Raw genomic sequence first — 18,424 nt, 5'->3', positions numbered from 1 at the left:
GGTGTCAGATTTTTCCCGATTCAGTTGCGAAGTTCTATTTGCTTACATTTCAGTCCTCACGAAAGAGAATGAAGCAGTGACTCCATACCACATAAGGGCCTCTCCTGAGCTGTGACTGAGGATGGAAAGTGGATCCTTCCTCAGCAAGATGGACATTTGGTGCCGTGCTAGCTGGTAAAGTTCCTTCCTACTAACTACTATTCATATGTCGTCACTGGACCACTATGTGACAAACTCACTACAACCAAGGCACATCCTCAGCACAGCTCCTGCACAGCCTGGATGAGAGCAAACGGAACAGGCACGTCTCCTGCTTGGGTCACCCCAGCTACTTGGCCCTACCACGGAACTGTTGCACCAGGTCTCACAATATACGGAACCAGTATGAGATCTATCAGAGGGGCAAACACATGCTCTGTAGATAATAAAATGGGGCAAATAGCCTACATTTTGGTCCATCTATGATTTTCTGATTATGGATCCAGAAACTCCTACAGCCCCAGCCCCAGCCTCAGCAAACTTCCTTGCTGAGGTGTCTGATCTGTGCCACCAATGTAGACTTCTAAAAATACCCAGGGGAGTCCACATGGGAATCCCCTGAGAAGTGACCAAGGCACAGGACCTTCCACGGGCACGCTATCCGAAACATCCGCTTTTGCTCCCTTTAAATCTCAAGACGTTTATGAGAAACCTTTGCCCTTCTTGATTACCCTTTAGACATTATCACAGCCATGTGTTCAACCTTCCACAAAACCCTGGCTGCTGAACGCTCTCACTGTCTATCACAGTTTCTCAAAAGGAAAGGGAGGTTGGTTTATTTTGTAAGCTTTCATTTATTTATTTATTTCTGAGAGGAGAGTGGGGGCGGGGGGAAGGGGCAGAGAGAGAGGGAGGGAGAGAATCCCAAGCAGGTTCCGGCTCTCAGCACAGACCTGGGTGCAGGGCTCAAACCCACAAACTGTGAAAGGACCTGAGCCAAAACCAAGAGTTGAATGTTTAACCGACTGAGCCACCCAGGCGCCCCAAGAAAAGTTGGTTTTTTAAGTCTTAAGTAAAGCCCTCAAGGAAGAAAGCAGCTCAGGAAGAACAGACAACTAAACCACTTGGGGAATACACTGATGGGTCTGGTGTTGCTTTAGATGATACATGATCTGTTTCATAGCTTATTCCTCAGGGATACACAGCCAGCCTCTGTTCACAGTACTTAAAAGGTACACAGACAATAAGGAATAAATCCCTTCTACTGTCCACATCTGTGTAATGAAGAGACTTTTCCTGCAACAAAGCATTCAGGAGAGGGCTCCTTTTTATAATAGGAGTAAACTACCCCTCTTCTCACTTGCTCTTCCTTCCCACTATCAATCTCTGGACCTCAAGAGCAGAAAAGGAGCCACTAATCCCCTTGAGGTTGACTTCTGCTATGGAAAAGCAGCTGTTGTAGTTTTTAAGAATCCTTAGAAGGGGTCTTGACAATAAATTATCTGAGGGTGGGGGAGGCCCAAACGTGGAAATCACGAAAATACATAAGTAATGTCCCAAAGTGCCAAGGCCACAAAGGAAACAGCACAGACAAGAAAGAAAGGAGGCCAGTAAAAGGAAGTGGGTTGTGACTTCTGACCCAACGGTGGGTTGTGGGTGGCTCTCCAACAGTGGTGATGCTTTGGAAAGGTAAAGTGTAGTGGCGAAAGGGTCCAAGTGTGCTTACGGAATCAAGGAGCCCAAGTTATTTTGGAAGGAAAGAAAAATATGTTTTCTCAGTATTTTTCCTTTCCCCTAGCTTAAGCACCACACCCACTTAGCCTTCTTTCTTCCCAGTTGGGTCACCTGTTTCAAAGTCTGTTTCTTCCGTGTCTTTGATTATTATTTTTTTTTCCTTTAGAGAAAATTATATCCGCTTAGTACAAAACAACGGACTCATCTGAGAACACTACATATGTGTGTGTTCTTTGTTTTTCATAGTTTCATCAGAGAGCTATCATGGGTGCTTAGAGCAAACCATCCACAGGTGTGCTAAATTATTCTCACAAAAGTCGTTCAGACAGGTATTTAATAAGCAAAAGAGAGAATTCAAGAAGAAATCTAAAAATAAAAGCTCTGACGCTTGGCTTCACTGACAGGGAGGCTAACCCAGGAAACAAAGCTCTTTACTCCCCTGCGTGCCACCTCCAAAGTGGACAGGGATGACACATTCAGTAAGTCTTTCTTGGGTTTGCTCTGCCTAGCTTCACCACAGCTCTGCCAGACTTTTTTTTTTTTTTTTAACGTTTTATTTACATTTGAAAGAAAGAGAGAGAGGACAGAGCACGAAACAGGGAGGGGCAGAGAGAGAGACAGAATCTGAAGCAGGCTCCAGGCTCTGAGCTGTCGGCACAGAGCCTGCCACAGGGCTCGAACTCACAAACCATGAGATCGCGACCTGAGCCAAAGTGGGACACTTAACCCGCTGAGCCACCCAGGCGCCCCTCTGCCAGCTTTTAAATGCATGCAGATTTCTGTTTTCAGAAATAAATCTGGCCTATTTCCTCTATCCCTCCTTCTCTGTGTCAATCCTTCCCTTGAGGCTGATTGTTGGACAAGAGCTCCTCAAGATCCAGGTGACATGGACTGTGGCGTCACCTGAAAGTGCTTTCAATTTCTCCCAGTAGGAAGTGAACGGAGAGAAAAAATTGAATCAACTTCATAAAACCCCGCCTTCTGGGTCTGGCATCTAAAAGTCAAACACACCTGAGTTTTTCCAATCATCAAACCTCACTCGGTCCCACCTTCTCGCTAGCGCCTCTGTTCGGATGATCAGTAACCACGTTTGGATCACGTGGCAGATCGGTTCGTCTTTTTGGTCACGTTTTTCTCAATTAAAGATTCTAATGGCCGCTGAAGCAAGACAAACTACCCTCATCATTTGTGTCTACAAACCTCTGCAACTCTGAGCTTCAGAATTCTAATGGGAAACAGAAATCATGCCTTTGATTTTAAAAAGCAGAGAGGTGGCCCTTTGTTGCCCTCCACAAACACACACACAAAATCGCTAAGACGGAAGGGATTTGAATGAAAAGCCCGCTGGTCAAACCCTCAGCCTTCAGCAACCCATCCTATGGAACAATTCTTACCGTCCAGAAGTTCTTCTTCAAATCTAACCTAAATCTATCATGCTTCAGTTAAAACCTGTTCTTTCTCCGACAGAGCCAGAAACGAAACAGCTGGTCACCATACACGGCTTAATAACTCCTCATAATTTTGAAGTCTGTTATTAAGTCATTTTTCAGCCTCCTCTTCTTGAAGCTAAATAATCCCACGTCTTTCAACTTATCCTTATAGGTTCAATTTTACAACCCTTTAATCATCATCAATGCTCTGCGCTAAACATTCTGAAGTTTTCCATGTCGCTCTTATGTTTTGAAACCCAGCTCACCTTTGGAATTACTTCTCGTCCATGAAAGCCCAAAGACTCTCCTCAAATAGGTAACCTACTGCTCTGTTTGGGTTGTTTTCGGTACAAATCTGCTCCTACGGCTCCTTCTCTGAGAACAACACGGTCCTCGGGACCTGGTATTCTCACTGCTTGCCGGCCGCACAGGAGTCATTCCCTCCGCCGACTCCCACTCAGTCTTCCTCACCAGACAGAGCTCGTCCAGGTCTTTCTCGATGCACCTTCCCCAAATGATCCTATTATAAAATGAGTATCCAGCTGAGCTGAACTGATCCACTTATGTAAACCAAGTTCTTAACCAAAAAGGTCTTAAAGTGTCTTCTCCATTGCAGACAACATCTCTGAATGTCCTGTCCTCAAGGCCTTAACTCAGAGAAGAATCTCAACCACCTTGACAAGAATCTCATGAGAGAGGTTGAGGGCCTGTGGGGGTACACGTGGAGAGTCCTTCTGTGCTCCTCAAATTAGGCCGTGGCGGCTGTGGGTGGAATTACAGAACAGGCAACTTTGACATATGTGATTCTGGTCACCTCTTTTTGCAAACCTTTTCGTAACCACGCAGGCATTCTCCCAGTGCCCTCTCCTCTACCAAAACTGGACACTGGACTCAGACAGTGATCACGTTCGGGGCTTGACATGTGATGCGCCCTCTACCTTGAGGCCTCTTCCCTGCCCTTCCTAGAGCTGGCTTCCTCTCACCCTGCAGGTCTCAGCTCTGATTTCTCCTCAAAGAGGCCTTTACTGCACACTCTAGGATAGGTTCCTATCCATCTTCCGATGCCCCATTATTCTTTTTTTTTTTTTTTTTTTTTAATTTTTTTTTTCAATGTTTTTTATTTATTTTTGGGACAGAGAGAGACAGAGCATGAACGGGGGAGGGGCAGAGAGAGAGGGAGACACAGAATCGGAAACAGGCTCCAGGCTCCGAGCCATCAGCCCAGAGCCTGACGCGGGGCTCGAACTCACGGACCGCGAGATCGTGACCTGGCTGAAGTCGGACGCTTAACCGACTGCGCCACCCAGGCGCCCCGCCCCATTATTCTTTATGGCTACATCAGTTCCCTTTACGGCACTTGTCACAATTGACAATCGGATGCAATTCTACACAAATGTTCCTTTGCTCATTTCTTGTCCGTCTTCCCCTTGGCACGCAGGCTCCTCAAAGGCGGGGGTCGTATCCGCTTTGTTTTGTGTGCCTGGCACCTGCTAACGGTACCCACTCAAAAATAATTTTTGAAAGAATCGATACCCCCCACTGCCAGAAATATTTACATTTTAAAGCATCTCTCTAGTTGTCATTGAAAGGGGGCTCTGTTAGCTATTATAAAGGGGGCAGGTATTTTGAGTGGTGGGATGGGGCGGTGGGAGGAGGGCGTAGGGGTCCTCCTCAGACCCACCCAGCCTTAATCATTCAGGCAAGGCCAGCCCACCCTGTCACACAGACAGCCGTTGCCTCTTCCAAGATATTAACTGGAAACTGCTGTCAGTCTCGTTGCCCTGCTGCTGCTCCTTAAAGCGATCAATCTCGTTTCCAGTTATCCTCTCTCCTTTCGCTTAGACACAGCCAGGCCCCTCACGGCATTCCACTGTTGTCCTGATGCTACTTCCTCACGGCTGTCACCTTCACAAAAGTACCAGCATTACCAGAGAAGAATATTCAGGCGACTACGTACCCAAACACTAGCGGCGTGCAATCTTTGGAGACAGGGTTATGGACGCAGTTCAGTCGATCTTTATTTTCTACGTTTTCTACCACGGACTTGCCCACATTTTCTTCTTGCGTACCCTTTTCAGAGTTAGCTTTTTGTGGGAAGGCTAACTTTATTTCACTGGTACTCAAAGTGAGATTCTGCCAGGGGTGAGGTCACACACCTCATTCTCATCTCACTAAAGTCAGCGCTTTTCAGCTCAGCTCAACTTTCGTCTGAGCGAATTCAAGACTCAACACACATGCACGTGCACATGCGTGTGCACACGCACACACACACATTTATATGCCTTCTGTGTGTGAGGCCTTGTACCTTGTGACTTATTTATAATAGCAACGCTGCTACATCATGAGGCTTCCTTCTTAAGCAACGTTACTTCGTAACATCAACCGAGAATACCCTGGGCTCGACACCAGGAGCTTCCACAAACTTAATGGCAAAGCAGGGGGGAGTCTTAGTAGCGACTAACCGAGCAGGAAGAGCCGTGGGCTCCTTGCCCACCTCTATAAATCACCTGCTGGCTTGCAGAGTGACACAGAGCAAATGAGTTCTCAAGTGGCCATGCCTCAGTTTACCCCCCTGTAAAATGCACAGCGCATCCCTCAAAGGGGTGTAAAGAGGATCAGTGAGGTAATGTCTAAGTGTTTGGAACTCCTTGGCAGAAAGGCGCTACATAATTACTATTTGGTATTTAAGTTGCCCTTCATGTGCGCCAAGTACTTTATGATCATTCCTTAGGAGTTACTCCCAACTACTCTGAAGTTGCCTTCATGCCTATTTCTACTTGAAGGACGAAGAAACTGAACTGGGCAGAAGTGGAATGATTTGCTGAGGGTCACTACCACGGCACTGAGGCCTCACAGGAGGCATTTCCAGGTCCTCTGCTTCCCTTAATCATAACTGAATCCACATCTTAAACACAAACTGCCCATATAGACGAATCCCCGGTTAAGCTACTCTGAAACAGCTCCCATGGGACAAAAAAGTTGCAACTGGTTTTTGCAGGGTATCGAGCATGGTCAGAGGGTGAAACAGAAACCAAAGGTCTAGAATTAGTAACCTTGACTTCACAGTCACCCCTCTCTTACACATCCATGTTTCTCCTCTTCTGGTAAGTACAACAGCCTATGTTTGGGTACCGTCCTAATCTTCTTGAAGGGCCCCTATTTTCCTACTAATCATTTCCAGGGCCAAACCTACAGAGGCACAGAGCCCAGGATAAACCATCCTGAGTCCTGCCCGGCCAAAACACAGGCTAGCATTTTTACCTAAGTTGTCGCTCGTAAAAATCAGCGTCAAGAAGGTAAAGAGTAAGAAGATGCATGTCGCGGAGGGTACATATGCCGTCCGAGGGTCAATGGAAAGGCAGAAAGTGCCAGCTCGCTTTGGTGTGAGCTGACCTCCTCCCCACCAGCGACTTCCTGCACAACAACCACGAGAGGTGCACGCAGCCAACACTGGAGTCGCCCCATCCACTGTGCGCAGGGAAGTTCCACCCCAGATTATGGTCTCCCGGCTCTCTTCAAGCACGCTCCTCCATCCGCACAAGAGTTCCCTCCCTCCGCTTCCTTCAGTGATCCATTTACCGTATAAAAGAAGCATCTTTTGGTTGGGAGTCCCGTAGTCTCATAAAATGACAGGAAATGTGTGGACAACAACGTCGAAAAACCGCTGCTCTGGTTTGCAACAGCCAAATGACCTCTGAGGACCAAATGTAATGACAGAGTCCTGTACCATAAATTTGAATAGAAAGTTCCAAAGCAACTTAGGGCCCGCTCAAGCCAAAACAGTGAAGTAAGGGATTTAATTTCCTCTCCCCCATGCCCCTTTCTTTGACTTCTCCCCTCTCTGCCAGAACATTCCCTCCCACCGCCTCTCGACCACTGGCCCTGGACTCTTCAGAGCTCCCCATGGAGAAAGGCACGGACATCCATTTCCCTTCATCCATCTTCCATGAAAATCTATCTGTACTGTATTCTATTCCCTTAAATCCTACTCTAACAAGCCTGATAATAATGGCCTGAAAGTCTTAGCACAAAGGAATGGTGTCCACGGCAGTCCCCCCCTTATCCGCAGTGTCCCTTTCTGTGATTTCAGTCACCCGTAGTCAACCACGGCTCAAAAGCCGATGAGCCTCACACGGTCAAGACAGCAGCCTCCCGCTATGTCATGATGCCTACATCATTCTCCACACTTCAGCTCGTCATGTCACGATGCCTACATCATTCTCCACACTTCAGCTCGTCATGTGGGCATTTTGTCATCTCACCTCCACGCGAGAAGGGGGAGTGCAGTACGGTAAGACAGTTTGAGAAGAAGAGGGTGGATAGGACCACATTCACCTTTTATTAGAGTACACTGTTATAAGTGGTTATTTATCGTTGCACATCCTTGACTGTACCTATTTATAAGTGGAACTTTATCATAAGTGGGCACGTACAGGAAAAAAGTTGGTACCTATAGGGTTCAGTGCTACTGTAGTCTCAGGTGTCCACTGGGGTGGACATCTCATTGGAAGGCATCTCCAGGGATGAGGGAGGGCCACTGGAGTGTGGCTCTCGGGCACTAAAGAGCAGAAAGACTTTCCGCAGGGTGCCTCGCATATCACATCGTGCTGGCAGCCTGTGACATTTTCAGGAACTGCTGACATTTTCGGGAACAAAAAGTGAGAGTTTACCACTAACAGGTTCTCAGGAAGGAACCACTAAGGGATCTGCCTCACAAAAAAGGAAACTGAATCCAGAAGGAAGAACTGAGGTCCATGAAGGAATGGTGAGCAAGAAAATTGGTAAACATATAGGTAAATATGAAAGAAACCATTTAAACACTGATAATGACTAATCCGGGGAGTACAAGACAAGGATACAAATATCAGAGAATGACATCAGAAGAAAGGAAGTGACTGCAGTTTAAAGAATGCTAGGGGCGCCTGGGTGGCTCAGTCGGTTAAGTGTCTGACTCTTGATTTCATCTCAGGCCATCATCTCATGGTTCGTGAGATTGAGCCCCGCGTCGGGCTCCATACAGACAGCACGGAGCCTCGTTGCGATCCTCTTGCTCCCTCTCTCTCTCTGCTCCTCCACGGCTCATGCTCGCTCTCTCTCAGCATAAGTAATAAACATATTTAAAAAATAAATAAAATAAGGTATGCTAAAGTTCTTACACTATCCAGGAGGTAGACAGCGATCATAATTACTTTTATGAAGACAAATACACGTGTTAACTATTAAAAGAAAGTTATGAATGATTATCATTTCATTTAATGATAATCTTCAATCCAGTAGAGGAGGAAGGCTGGCACATATCTAAAACAAAACCGAATAGGACATGTTCTGTAAAGGGGAAATAGCTGCAAAAGGAGGAAATGCAGAAATGTAAAATCCAAAAGCTCACACCTTAAAATTATAGAATCCTGAACTAGTAACAGTATGCCAGACCTGAAAAGCATCAGAAACCCATACTGCTAGGGCCAACCTATAGCAAACCTGTGATGCTTGAAGTCAGCTGTGACTACCTACCTCCAAGGCTGGCTAAGGCCCTACCTACACACCTGAGTCACTGTTGACTTTGTAGTGTCCAGGACTTCATTACTCACTCTCCCTTTATCTCTCCAAACGTGCTCCCAATACAGGATTCCGGATCGCTTACATCGACTTACTATGAATGGAAGTCTGAGTTACTGTTTTCCGGAGGTGTTTGGATTGAAGCCTTAGTCCTGAATTTGAATAAGTGCTTTGGTCTATTAGCAACTAGATTTCGAGGCACCACTACACAGAAGTAGAGGAACTGGGAGCCCTTCCTTTGCTACTAAAGTGCCACAGCCCCAAATACAGTCTCCCACTTGAACTGTCGCATATGACCTTGAATTCGTATCCACATGGCTTTTATGCTCTCTCAATTTCCAAAAGTTACTTGGAAAACATGAGCAGTAATTTTCCACACCTGCCCAGATACAAACTTTTGAGATTTTACATGAAGACGACAGATGTGCTTTAACTGACATCACAAACGCATCCTACGAACGTGCTAGGTAGGGACAAGTATGAATATAAAGAGCCAATAATCTTTGTCCTCTGTTATCTTTAAGAATACCCTCTTCTCCTCTGGTCCAGTCCTCTTTGAAGAAAATGTTATAGTACAAACAAAACGGAAATAAGGTGGTTCAGTGATCTATCAGGAATCTTCTTTCTTGGGAAGGGAAATTTACTTTTGATAAATTAATAATAAATCAATCAACATAAGCCCAAAATCTGTTTCTCTCTCACGTCCCTGACGCTGTTTTAAGAATGAATGATTTCTGGGGCACCTGGGTGGCTCAGTCAGTTAAGCGTCTGGTTCTAGACCTCGTGGTTCATGAGATCGAGCCCCATGCCGGGCTCTGCGCTGACGGTGTGGAGCCTGTATGGGATTCTCTCTCTGCCCCTCCCCTGCTCGTTCTCTCTCTAAATAAATAAATAAATAAATAAGCATGAAAAATTAAAAGAAAAAAATGAATGATTTCTGACTTGCACCAAAATACAAACTCCTGACCCACTGGATCAAGTAGATGTGTGTTTTCAGCAGACGTATCACTTGGGAACCTGCCATGCTATATTTAGTTGGAAGTAAATATATCAATGGGAGCATATGCATGTGGAAAATGTGCTCTTATTGTGAAAGCCACAGCTCCTTGTTAACACAAGTCCCGTACAATGAGAAAGCACATTCAGAACCAGGAAGCCAGGGAAAAGTGCGGGAGAGGGACATAAGCATGTTTTCACGGCTGTGATAATTTGCCATGAAAGGATGTTAAGGCCACAGCGCCTTGCTGCAGCATGCCATGTGCTGCTGAATTAAATTACTGCCATGCAGTCTGCTGGCGAAGGAATGTGTAAACAGGCCATATAGCCTTGCATCAGTTCCACAGAATGTTGCACAACACAAAATGCCTCTCGATGTGTCATTTCCTTCTTGGCCATCTTCCCAGCTCCTGACAGTCAGTCAACAAAAAAAAAAAAAAAAAAAGGACTGAAAGAGATTTAAAACTGCTCCTCTCAAGTGCACATTCCACCAACCACCAGACATGACCTCTACCGGTGCTCCTGACCGCACCCCCCATCCTTCTTAAAGAAAGGGAGAAAAGGAACAGTTGTGTGTGTGTGTGGGGGGGGGGGGGTGTTTACCTGTTATTATTCTCTTAAGTCAAAGATTTTCAACAATGCTTTATACACCAGTAACTCAATATTTACTATTTTTGACCATCAAATTTTGGCTTATGTTGGCTGACTTATAAATATCAAAACATAGCATTTCCCTGTAACTTCCACTCCTGGGGCAAGCTTCAGAGACAGCAAAGAACAAGGAGAAGTCTGCAAGGCAAGAAGGTACCAGCTTTTCTACTAATGTTTTGTGCTAAGGACTAAAATTCAGGCCTGTAGCATTAGGAGTATGGCTGAAGACCTATCAAGATTTTCTCACACCGTCTTCACAGACAGAATGTGAATGCAAGAAGCTCCAACAACCTTAAACAAGTTCTTCTGCTATCCCTCCATCCAGAACATTTTATATGTCCCCCGCCTTTCACAGGTGACCAACCTCTAAATATACGCAACTGCCGTCTATAAATGAGCAGAGGACATGGGCCAACCACCGTGAAAAGCCCATTCACCCAACTGGGATGAAGAGTAGTAGAGGAAGAAGGCCAGCCACCACTGAAATCAACTGGAGTGAGGAAAAGGCCAAGCCCTCTATTCTCTCCACCTTTCATGGGGCTGGAACCCAGGCCTGGGTAGAACAGAATTGGAGACGATCCTGGCCCAGACTACCCTATGTTGTTTAAGTCTGTTACCTGAGGTTCGTAAGGTAAGATTTCTGCCACTGGAAGTGCCTTAAGAACACAGAATCGTAAGGGCACCTGGGTGGCTCAGGTGGTTAAGCGTCCAACTTCAGCTCAGGTCATGATCTCATGGCCCATGAGTTCAAGCCCCACATCAGGCTCTGTGCTAACAGCTCAGAGCCTGGCGCCTGCTTCGGATTCTGTGTTTCCCTCACTCTCTGCCCCTCCCCCACCTGTGCACGCGTGTGCGCGCATGCTCGCCCTCTCTCAAAAAATAAATAAACATTCAGGTGCCTGGGTGGCTCCGTTGGTTAAGCATCTGACTTTGGCTCAGGTCATGATTTCACAGTTTGCTGGTTCAGGCCCCATGTCAGGTTCTGTGCTGACAGCTCGGAGCCTGGACGGAGCCTGCTTTAGATTCTGTGTCTCCCTCTCTCTCTGCCCCTCCCCTGCTCACACTCTGTGTCTCTCTCCCAAAAATAAAGGTTAAAAAAAATTTTTTTAATAAATAAATAAACATAAAATATTTTTTAAAAACCCAGAATAATAACCTGATCTCTGAAGAAGTATAGATTCGTGATGCACAGGTGAGAATGCGCCACCAGGAAAAGAAACCAGTTTGGCTGATGACCTAAGCCTGACAAGCTGAGCGAGCCAGGGTGCTGAGGCAGTCCGAGAAACACAAACACTGCCTTGCACTTCCAAAGAGCCTCTCCCTCACCGAAGTGCCAGCCCTGCTCAAGTCAAAATGCAGCCGAGCAGGGCAGCGTTGTAGGAAAGGAGTTTGATCAACCGGAGAGAGGCAGGGCTTCCTCCTTCTCCCACCAGGTCAGGACAGGTGGCTAGCTGGTCAGCAGTGAACAGTAGTGTCCCAGCAGATGGTGGCTTTGGTCTCTCCTTAAAGAGTGACTATGATCTGCTTCCCTAAGCTACACCACTCAAAACCCATCAGACACCCACTCATGTGTGTTAGGTTATCGGGTCTGCAGATGTGCTGGCAAGTGAGAACTTCCAAAGCTGGGTGATATAAAGCATAAAACCTCCAGGCTCGTCCACTTGAGGATTCATAAAATACTTCTGCTACAGACTTGCCATGGTGCCAGGCAAAGCTAATAACCTCTTTGTGTTCAAACATCAAATGTTCTTCTCTTATACGAGTATTGATCTGGGGCAGCTTGATTTGACCTGCTAATACCGAGCACCCCACGGTAACACTCACTCTTAATTCATCTGATAATTACCAAATATCACCAATTCAGAAGTAAGCTACTATAATTAAAACTTGGGGGTCACTGCACAAAGCCTTTTTTAAAAAAAAGAAAACGGGGTGGGTGGGAAAGTAGGGTGAAGCCTTTGTGATTTTGATGGTTGGGTTCTTAAATGCACCGTAGCAGGGAAGAAGGTCCCTGTGATTGTGAATTAATATAATTAGAGGGGATTGGTTGGAGACTCAGGTTTCTCCTTAAAACTCTGATAAGAAGCTGCCACAGTGCAGCTGCCTGGCCCCCAGCCTCACTTGTCCTACCCTCTTGAGTGTTGCACACATTCTGTAAACTGTGGACAGAAAACCTTGCAGAACTTTTTTTTTTAAATTTCTTATTTATTTTTGGGGTGGAGGGGAAGCAAGTGGGGCAGGGCAGAGAGGGAGAGAGGGAGACACAGACTCCGAAGCAGGTTCCAGGCTCTGAGCTGTCAGCACAGACACGGGGCTCGAACTCATGAACCATGAGATCATGACCTGAGCCAAAGTCGGATGCTTTAACCAACTGAGCCACCCAGGTGCCCCACAACCTTGCAGAACTTTAAATGCCCCCCCCAGATTAAGAAGTCAAGAGAGCTTTCATAAGGTGATACCTCAAAACAATCATTTCTCCTGTTGCAACAATGACATTTACCATCTGAGCACTTATGGAAGTTGATGATATTGGTGAGTGAGCCAATGAACCACTGCCCCCATCATTCATAGCTCTGTGGATTTCTTCCCCTTCAATCTAGGCTACACCTGTATCTTGCTTCAACCAACAGTATATGGAAGAAGTGACTCCATGCCAGTTCTGAGCCTTAAGAAAGCCTAAAAGGTCCCACTCTCATAGCTTCGGGTGCCCTGACCTACCATATGAGAAGTCGGGCTGTGCTGGACAGACCACATGGAAAGGCCATGCGGAAGGGAAAGGCTCCAGGACTACATGGAGAGACAGAAAGGCCCCACTCCCCCGTTCCAACCTCCTTGCCATCCCGCCGAGGCAGCAGATAGAAGAATGAAACCACCATGGATGCTCTGGCACCAGCCACAATCTTCCCACGGCCACACAAAAGACCCCAAGCAAGACTGCAGCAAACTGATCCAGATGAACCCCAGGCAGCCCACTGAACCATGAGAAATAATCACCTGGTTGTTGATTTCAGCCATTCTGTTTCGGGATCGTTTGTTATGTATCAATAGATACATAAAAGAACAGCACGAGGATGTAAAGGATCCCCACTATGGAAGGTGATTTTTTTTTTCTTTTTCCATCCTCTGCACAGCCAATAATAATACCTTTTCCCCATCAGCCCTCTTCCCTAACCCGGAACCACATCCCCGACGTGGCTAACCAAGCTTTCACCTCCCTGGAGAAAGTCTTGAAGTCAGACTGCAGTCAGGACCAAGGGCATACGTGGAACCAAGGATCCTAATAGAAACTGATGTTTGAAAGAGGTAGGCATCCGGACGCACTGCTGCTGACGCTACACTGACTTCTCCTGCTTGCAGGAGGTCAAAACGCCTTGCCTCAACACAAGACGTACAAATTTGGGATCCTGGATATGATGTCATGTCTTAAAACGATAAGCTGGCAAAGAAAACAAATGGCATTTTGTAAAGATGTGCACCGTTTTCATGTTTACGCTCCTTAAGATGAAGGTTCTAATAAGTCATCGGCTATGTTCCTTTCAAGGGAAGTTTTATAACCGAGATGAATCACAACTGCAGAAGATCAAAGTTAAAAAACATCAATGATGCCATGGGGTACTTTTTAATCTTGTAATGAGTGATGATCATGTGCTCTTATGAAGTGAGTCCAACTGCCAGCGCCAGATGTGTATATTGAGAAAAGAAGTTGTTTGTGATGTGACAGCACCGGTTCAGCTGCCAGAGACAAAAAACATGGAAGGATGAAACCTTTCTGATTTTTGAGTGAAAAGCAAGTCCTGGCAGATGTGCTGATAAGCAGGGCCTCAGAGGGGGGCACCAGTGCCATAGCGTCTTGGGATGCTTCTTTGCTGCCAATTTTGTTTCTCATCCCTTCTGCAGCGCTGTCCCCAGGCAGCATGAATACCTGCTCAAGGCACCGTTTCTAACACTTACGAGTGTCATGTACTAAGGCGCAGAAATTAGTAAAACCGTCTGCAAGAAGAAAAAAAAATAGCCCACGGGGGAGCAGAATCTAGATTCTAATCTACTTCCCGGAAGCATATTATAAGCAAAACTCGACAGCAAACTTTTGACACTGAAGGGAATTTATGTAATAACAGCTAATACTTAACGGGCAGTAAACAGATGACAGTCACTGTGTTAGCATTTTACATACATTACATCATTTTACATCTCTGCAGCAACTGATGAGGAAAATACTGTTACTATTCTCACTCTAACAGATGAGGAAACTGAGGCAAACAGAGGTTAGGTGACTCACCGCCATACAACTAGGAAGTGGTGGAGCTGGGATTTCAATCCAGACAGTCTGACACCAAAGCCCACACCCTTAATCACTGTGCTAGGCTGAATAAAGACCCAACCAGGTAACTCAGAATTTGTCCTTGTCCAAATAGCTGATCTACCAAAAGGAGCCTTTTCAACATATACTCTGATCTCTGGAAGAAGGAGTAAAATTTCATTAACAGGAATAAATGGTATAAAATCCTCAGCTTCATCAAACCATTACAGTAATAAACAGATGTATCCTATCTCTAGGACAATCATTACTTAAATAATTATAATTTTGCGGGAGAGAAGGCTAAAATAATTGCATTGTCTTTTTCTCTCTCTGCGGGAAAGCCTTTTTCTAAGGCCCTAGTCTGGTAAGGGTTAACGATGTAAGTCATCTGGAAATCTAGAGCAAGGGTTGGCAAACTGCAACTTGTATGCCAAATGTGACCCACCACCTGTTCTTGTAAATAAAGATTTATTGAAACACAGCCACAACCACTCGCTTATGTATTGGCTAAGGCTGCTTTTAAGCTACAATGCCAGAGTTGAGTGCTTGTGGTAGGGAAAGATATGGCCCACAGAGCTGAAATTATTTACTATTTGACACTTCATAGAAAAAGTTTGCCAACCCACATTCTAGCCTTTTTTTTCTCATTTAACATTATATATGTACCAATCAATCAAAATCTTATTATAGTTGAAGAAAATGGAAAATCCTGTGCATTTTTCACACCTGGGAGTCTCAAATTTAAAGAATAATATTGAGGGGCGCCTGGGTGGCTCAGCTGGTTAAGCATCTAAATTCGGCTGAGGTCATATCTCAGAGTTCGTGGGTTCAAGCCCCGTGTTGGGCTCTGTGCTGACTGCTCAGAGCCTGGAGCCTGCTTCAGAATCTCCCTCTCTCTCTCTGCCCCTCCCCTGCTCACACTCTCTCTCTCAAAAATAAATAAACATTAAAAAAAAAAAGAACAATATCGAGAAGAGTGCTATACAATGCCCAAGATCGCCAAGAGCAGAGCAGAAGGAAATAATACAACACAGAGAGTCAAGGTTATAGGATTAAAATGTTACTGATCCCATACCCATGCTTGTACCCAGGCACTGAGTTCGGCAAGCCACCTTGCATGATGTCAGAGAAATGACTTCACATTGTCACATAATTTCTGGTTTGTGAAAAATGTTACTCAGGCTAAGCTAGGGCAGTGGTCTGCCACTCAAGAACTCTACCTGCCCACCCCCCAAGCACCATCGGCAGCACCCAAAGCCTGAACTCAGGTCACACATATACCATCTGCCCCTCTACTCTGAACCCTCCTTGCTTTCAGAGCACTTCTCGGCCTTTACAGGGCACAAGCCTATCAACTAATCACTTCTGCCAACAACCTCCTGGGAATGAGGGAATGGTATCCTCCCTTGAAAGAGAAGGGGCTTTCCCGAAGCTACCCTGCTTCCTCACCTTCTGTCACCCCTTTCAGAACGGGACAGCACCCACCCACCCTTCCCTGCTTCCTCCCCCAACCATCAACTTTTGAACATCAGCTCTGGAGTGTATGGACTCATACACAAACAGAGGCACGCAGACATACACACACATAATATTGGTTTTTCCAAGAACTGAGAAAAGCTGCTGAGATCAGCAGGAAACATCTTTGAGAGATAAAGATTAGCAGTGCTGACTGTCAAAAGACTACTGTCCTGCTTTATGCATGACTGCAGTGGGTGTCCCTGCCTTTTGAGGAACTCAAGGGCTAATTCGATAACCTGTGTCTCCCATCACAAGGTGTCTTCCCCAATTTATGGCAGTCCAGAAAAGTCAGCCAAAGCACCAAACCAGACAAGACAGCCCCTGTCTTGGACCTTAGAACCAGAGATTAGGGGCTACTGGAGACAGGTGTGTGACAATTGCCTAACAGACCGTTCGCAAACCAAACAGAGCCAGCAGTGACCCGACCTTGTGAACTGAGAAGAAGCAATACACATGAAAGGAGGAGAAAGGAAAAACCTCAAAGACTGGCTTTTGAGGCAGGAAGCCTCCGTACTTCAGACAAGCAGTCAGCCTTTGTGAGAAGAGACAGTGGCAAGAAGGACCAAAGGCACCGTCTGTTCCACTGCTAAAAGTCACGCTACTTGGGGAGAGGAAAACTTCACCAGCCCTTTTCTCTCAGTTTTAGAGAAAAAGAAGAAATGTCACTCTTACTGTCTAGACAGACATATCATTATACAACAAATATTCTGCCAGCTGTACCTCCATCACAAACCAAATTAAACTCTCTAAACACAATAGCTAGGAGTCCAATGTGCTCACTCATTAAAGGCAGAGTTCAATTTGTTTCCATTGGCACAGAATTTTTCATGTTATATATATCAAATAATCTTTAATCTCTAAATATGTCTAAATGGTACTGTACCAAGTTTGATCAAATCAGGTTTTGGGGGGGCGGGGGGGGGGCGGAGAAAGCCTGTCTCAATTTAGATTTAGGAGGAAAATGCATATTGATTGGCCCAAATGGATGATGGGCACTACCTTAAACAGACGCTGGATGAACCTTCTGGATGTCCAGACAGACAAATACACAAAGGTGGATTTAAACCTGGTTTGACTCTATCTGTTAAAAGAAACTATCTATAACAATTACCAGAACATGACCAAACAACAGTGTTGTAACAATCAAGCAAGTTATCATTTGCAAATAAATTCTTTGTAATTAAGCAGTGTGCTCTTTATAAAGGGAATTGAGTGGGCGAGCTAAAAAGTTAAGACACATTCTTAGACCATGGGAAACACACGCAAATGCTTTTTGACTAAGCTCAAGGTTTTGCAGACTGTTGTTTTCTTCCTCAGCTCTCATGGGTCTGTTCTGCCCTATCTATTGTGTGCAGTGGGGGAGCAGAATGCCTTAGCAAGGAGTTACAGTGACTGAATAATTGTCCACTCGTGTCCCCAAGTGGTGTAGGCCTTAGCGATTTTGTGGCAAAATCAAAAGTGTGATTTGATTTTCTACCAACTGTGAAGTTTGACTAACTGTCCCTCGTGAAAATACACACAGGTAAACACAGGTAGCAAACTCTGCAAAGAAACCATTAAATAAAAGTAGCACTAACTTCCTTGGGATTAGTTTCTCGGGGGTGGGGGGGGGTCTCCACACACCCTGTTACCATCTCCAATAGGAAGGCAAGTACTTACTTCTGGGTTCCCGGGGTCCATCCACTGTAACTTTAATAGCTCTGTGATAGGTGGCTACTTGGGGAGGGTTTGTGAAGACAGTTATGGTCAAGGTGAAACTCTTGCCTGCAGATGTAAAGGGGAAAATCCATAGTGAATATAAAAAGACAGTACCGATGATAACAGAGCAGCATAGACGTCCAGAAATTGCGCGTCGGCATCTCTGAGGAGCTCATGAAACCAACACAAGGGTCAGGACTCCTTGTTCTAAATTAGAAAGCCTGGGACGGCCACTTTACACAGTGATCACACACATGGCGTGTGTGGGTCATCGCCTCCATCGCCGCGCTATACAAGAGGGCTCCGGTTCCCAGAAAAGCTGCTCAGTGGCCACAGTTGTAATGAAAACAGAAACTCTGGTCCACTTGAGGAAGGTTCTCCTCCTTTCAGTTTTCTCCACCATCAGGAACACATCCAAACACAGACAATTTTAGACGTCTTTATTTAGGATTAGGTCATGACCCCATGAGAGAACAATAGTAAATCACTGTTGATTATGTTATTTACTTCACATGGCTTTAGAAGATGAAAGAGGACGGTTCTTATGGGAATCATTTTAACA

At 45.6% G+C, this 18,424-nt stretch overlaps 1 protein-coding gene across 1 annotated transcript in view; it reads right to left on the bottom strand.

Annotated features, from left to right (window-relative positions):
* The window catches only part of RUNX2 (RUNX family transcription factor 2), a 224,791-nt gene that overhangs the window by 96,293 nt on the left and 110,074 nt on the right, over positions 1-18,424 (bottom strand). Inside the window, 1 exon segment of the mRNA XM_058736121.1 lies at positions 17,824-17,928. Within this exon segment, the coding sequence (XP_058592104.1) occupies positions 17,824-17,928 (105 nt within the window).

Source organism: Neofelis nebulosa, chromosome 6 (genome assembly GCF_028018385.1).
Source record: "Neofelis nebulosa isolate mNeoNeb1 chromosome 6, mNeoNeb1.pri, whole genome shotgun sequence".
In the NCBI taxonomy this organism is placed as follows: Eukaryota; Metazoa; Chordata; class Mammalia; order Carnivora; family Felidae; genus Neofelis; species Neofelis nebulosa.
The sequence above is the reverse complement of the archived record's forward strand: the minus strand, read 5'-3'. Positions and strand labels throughout refer to the sequence as shown.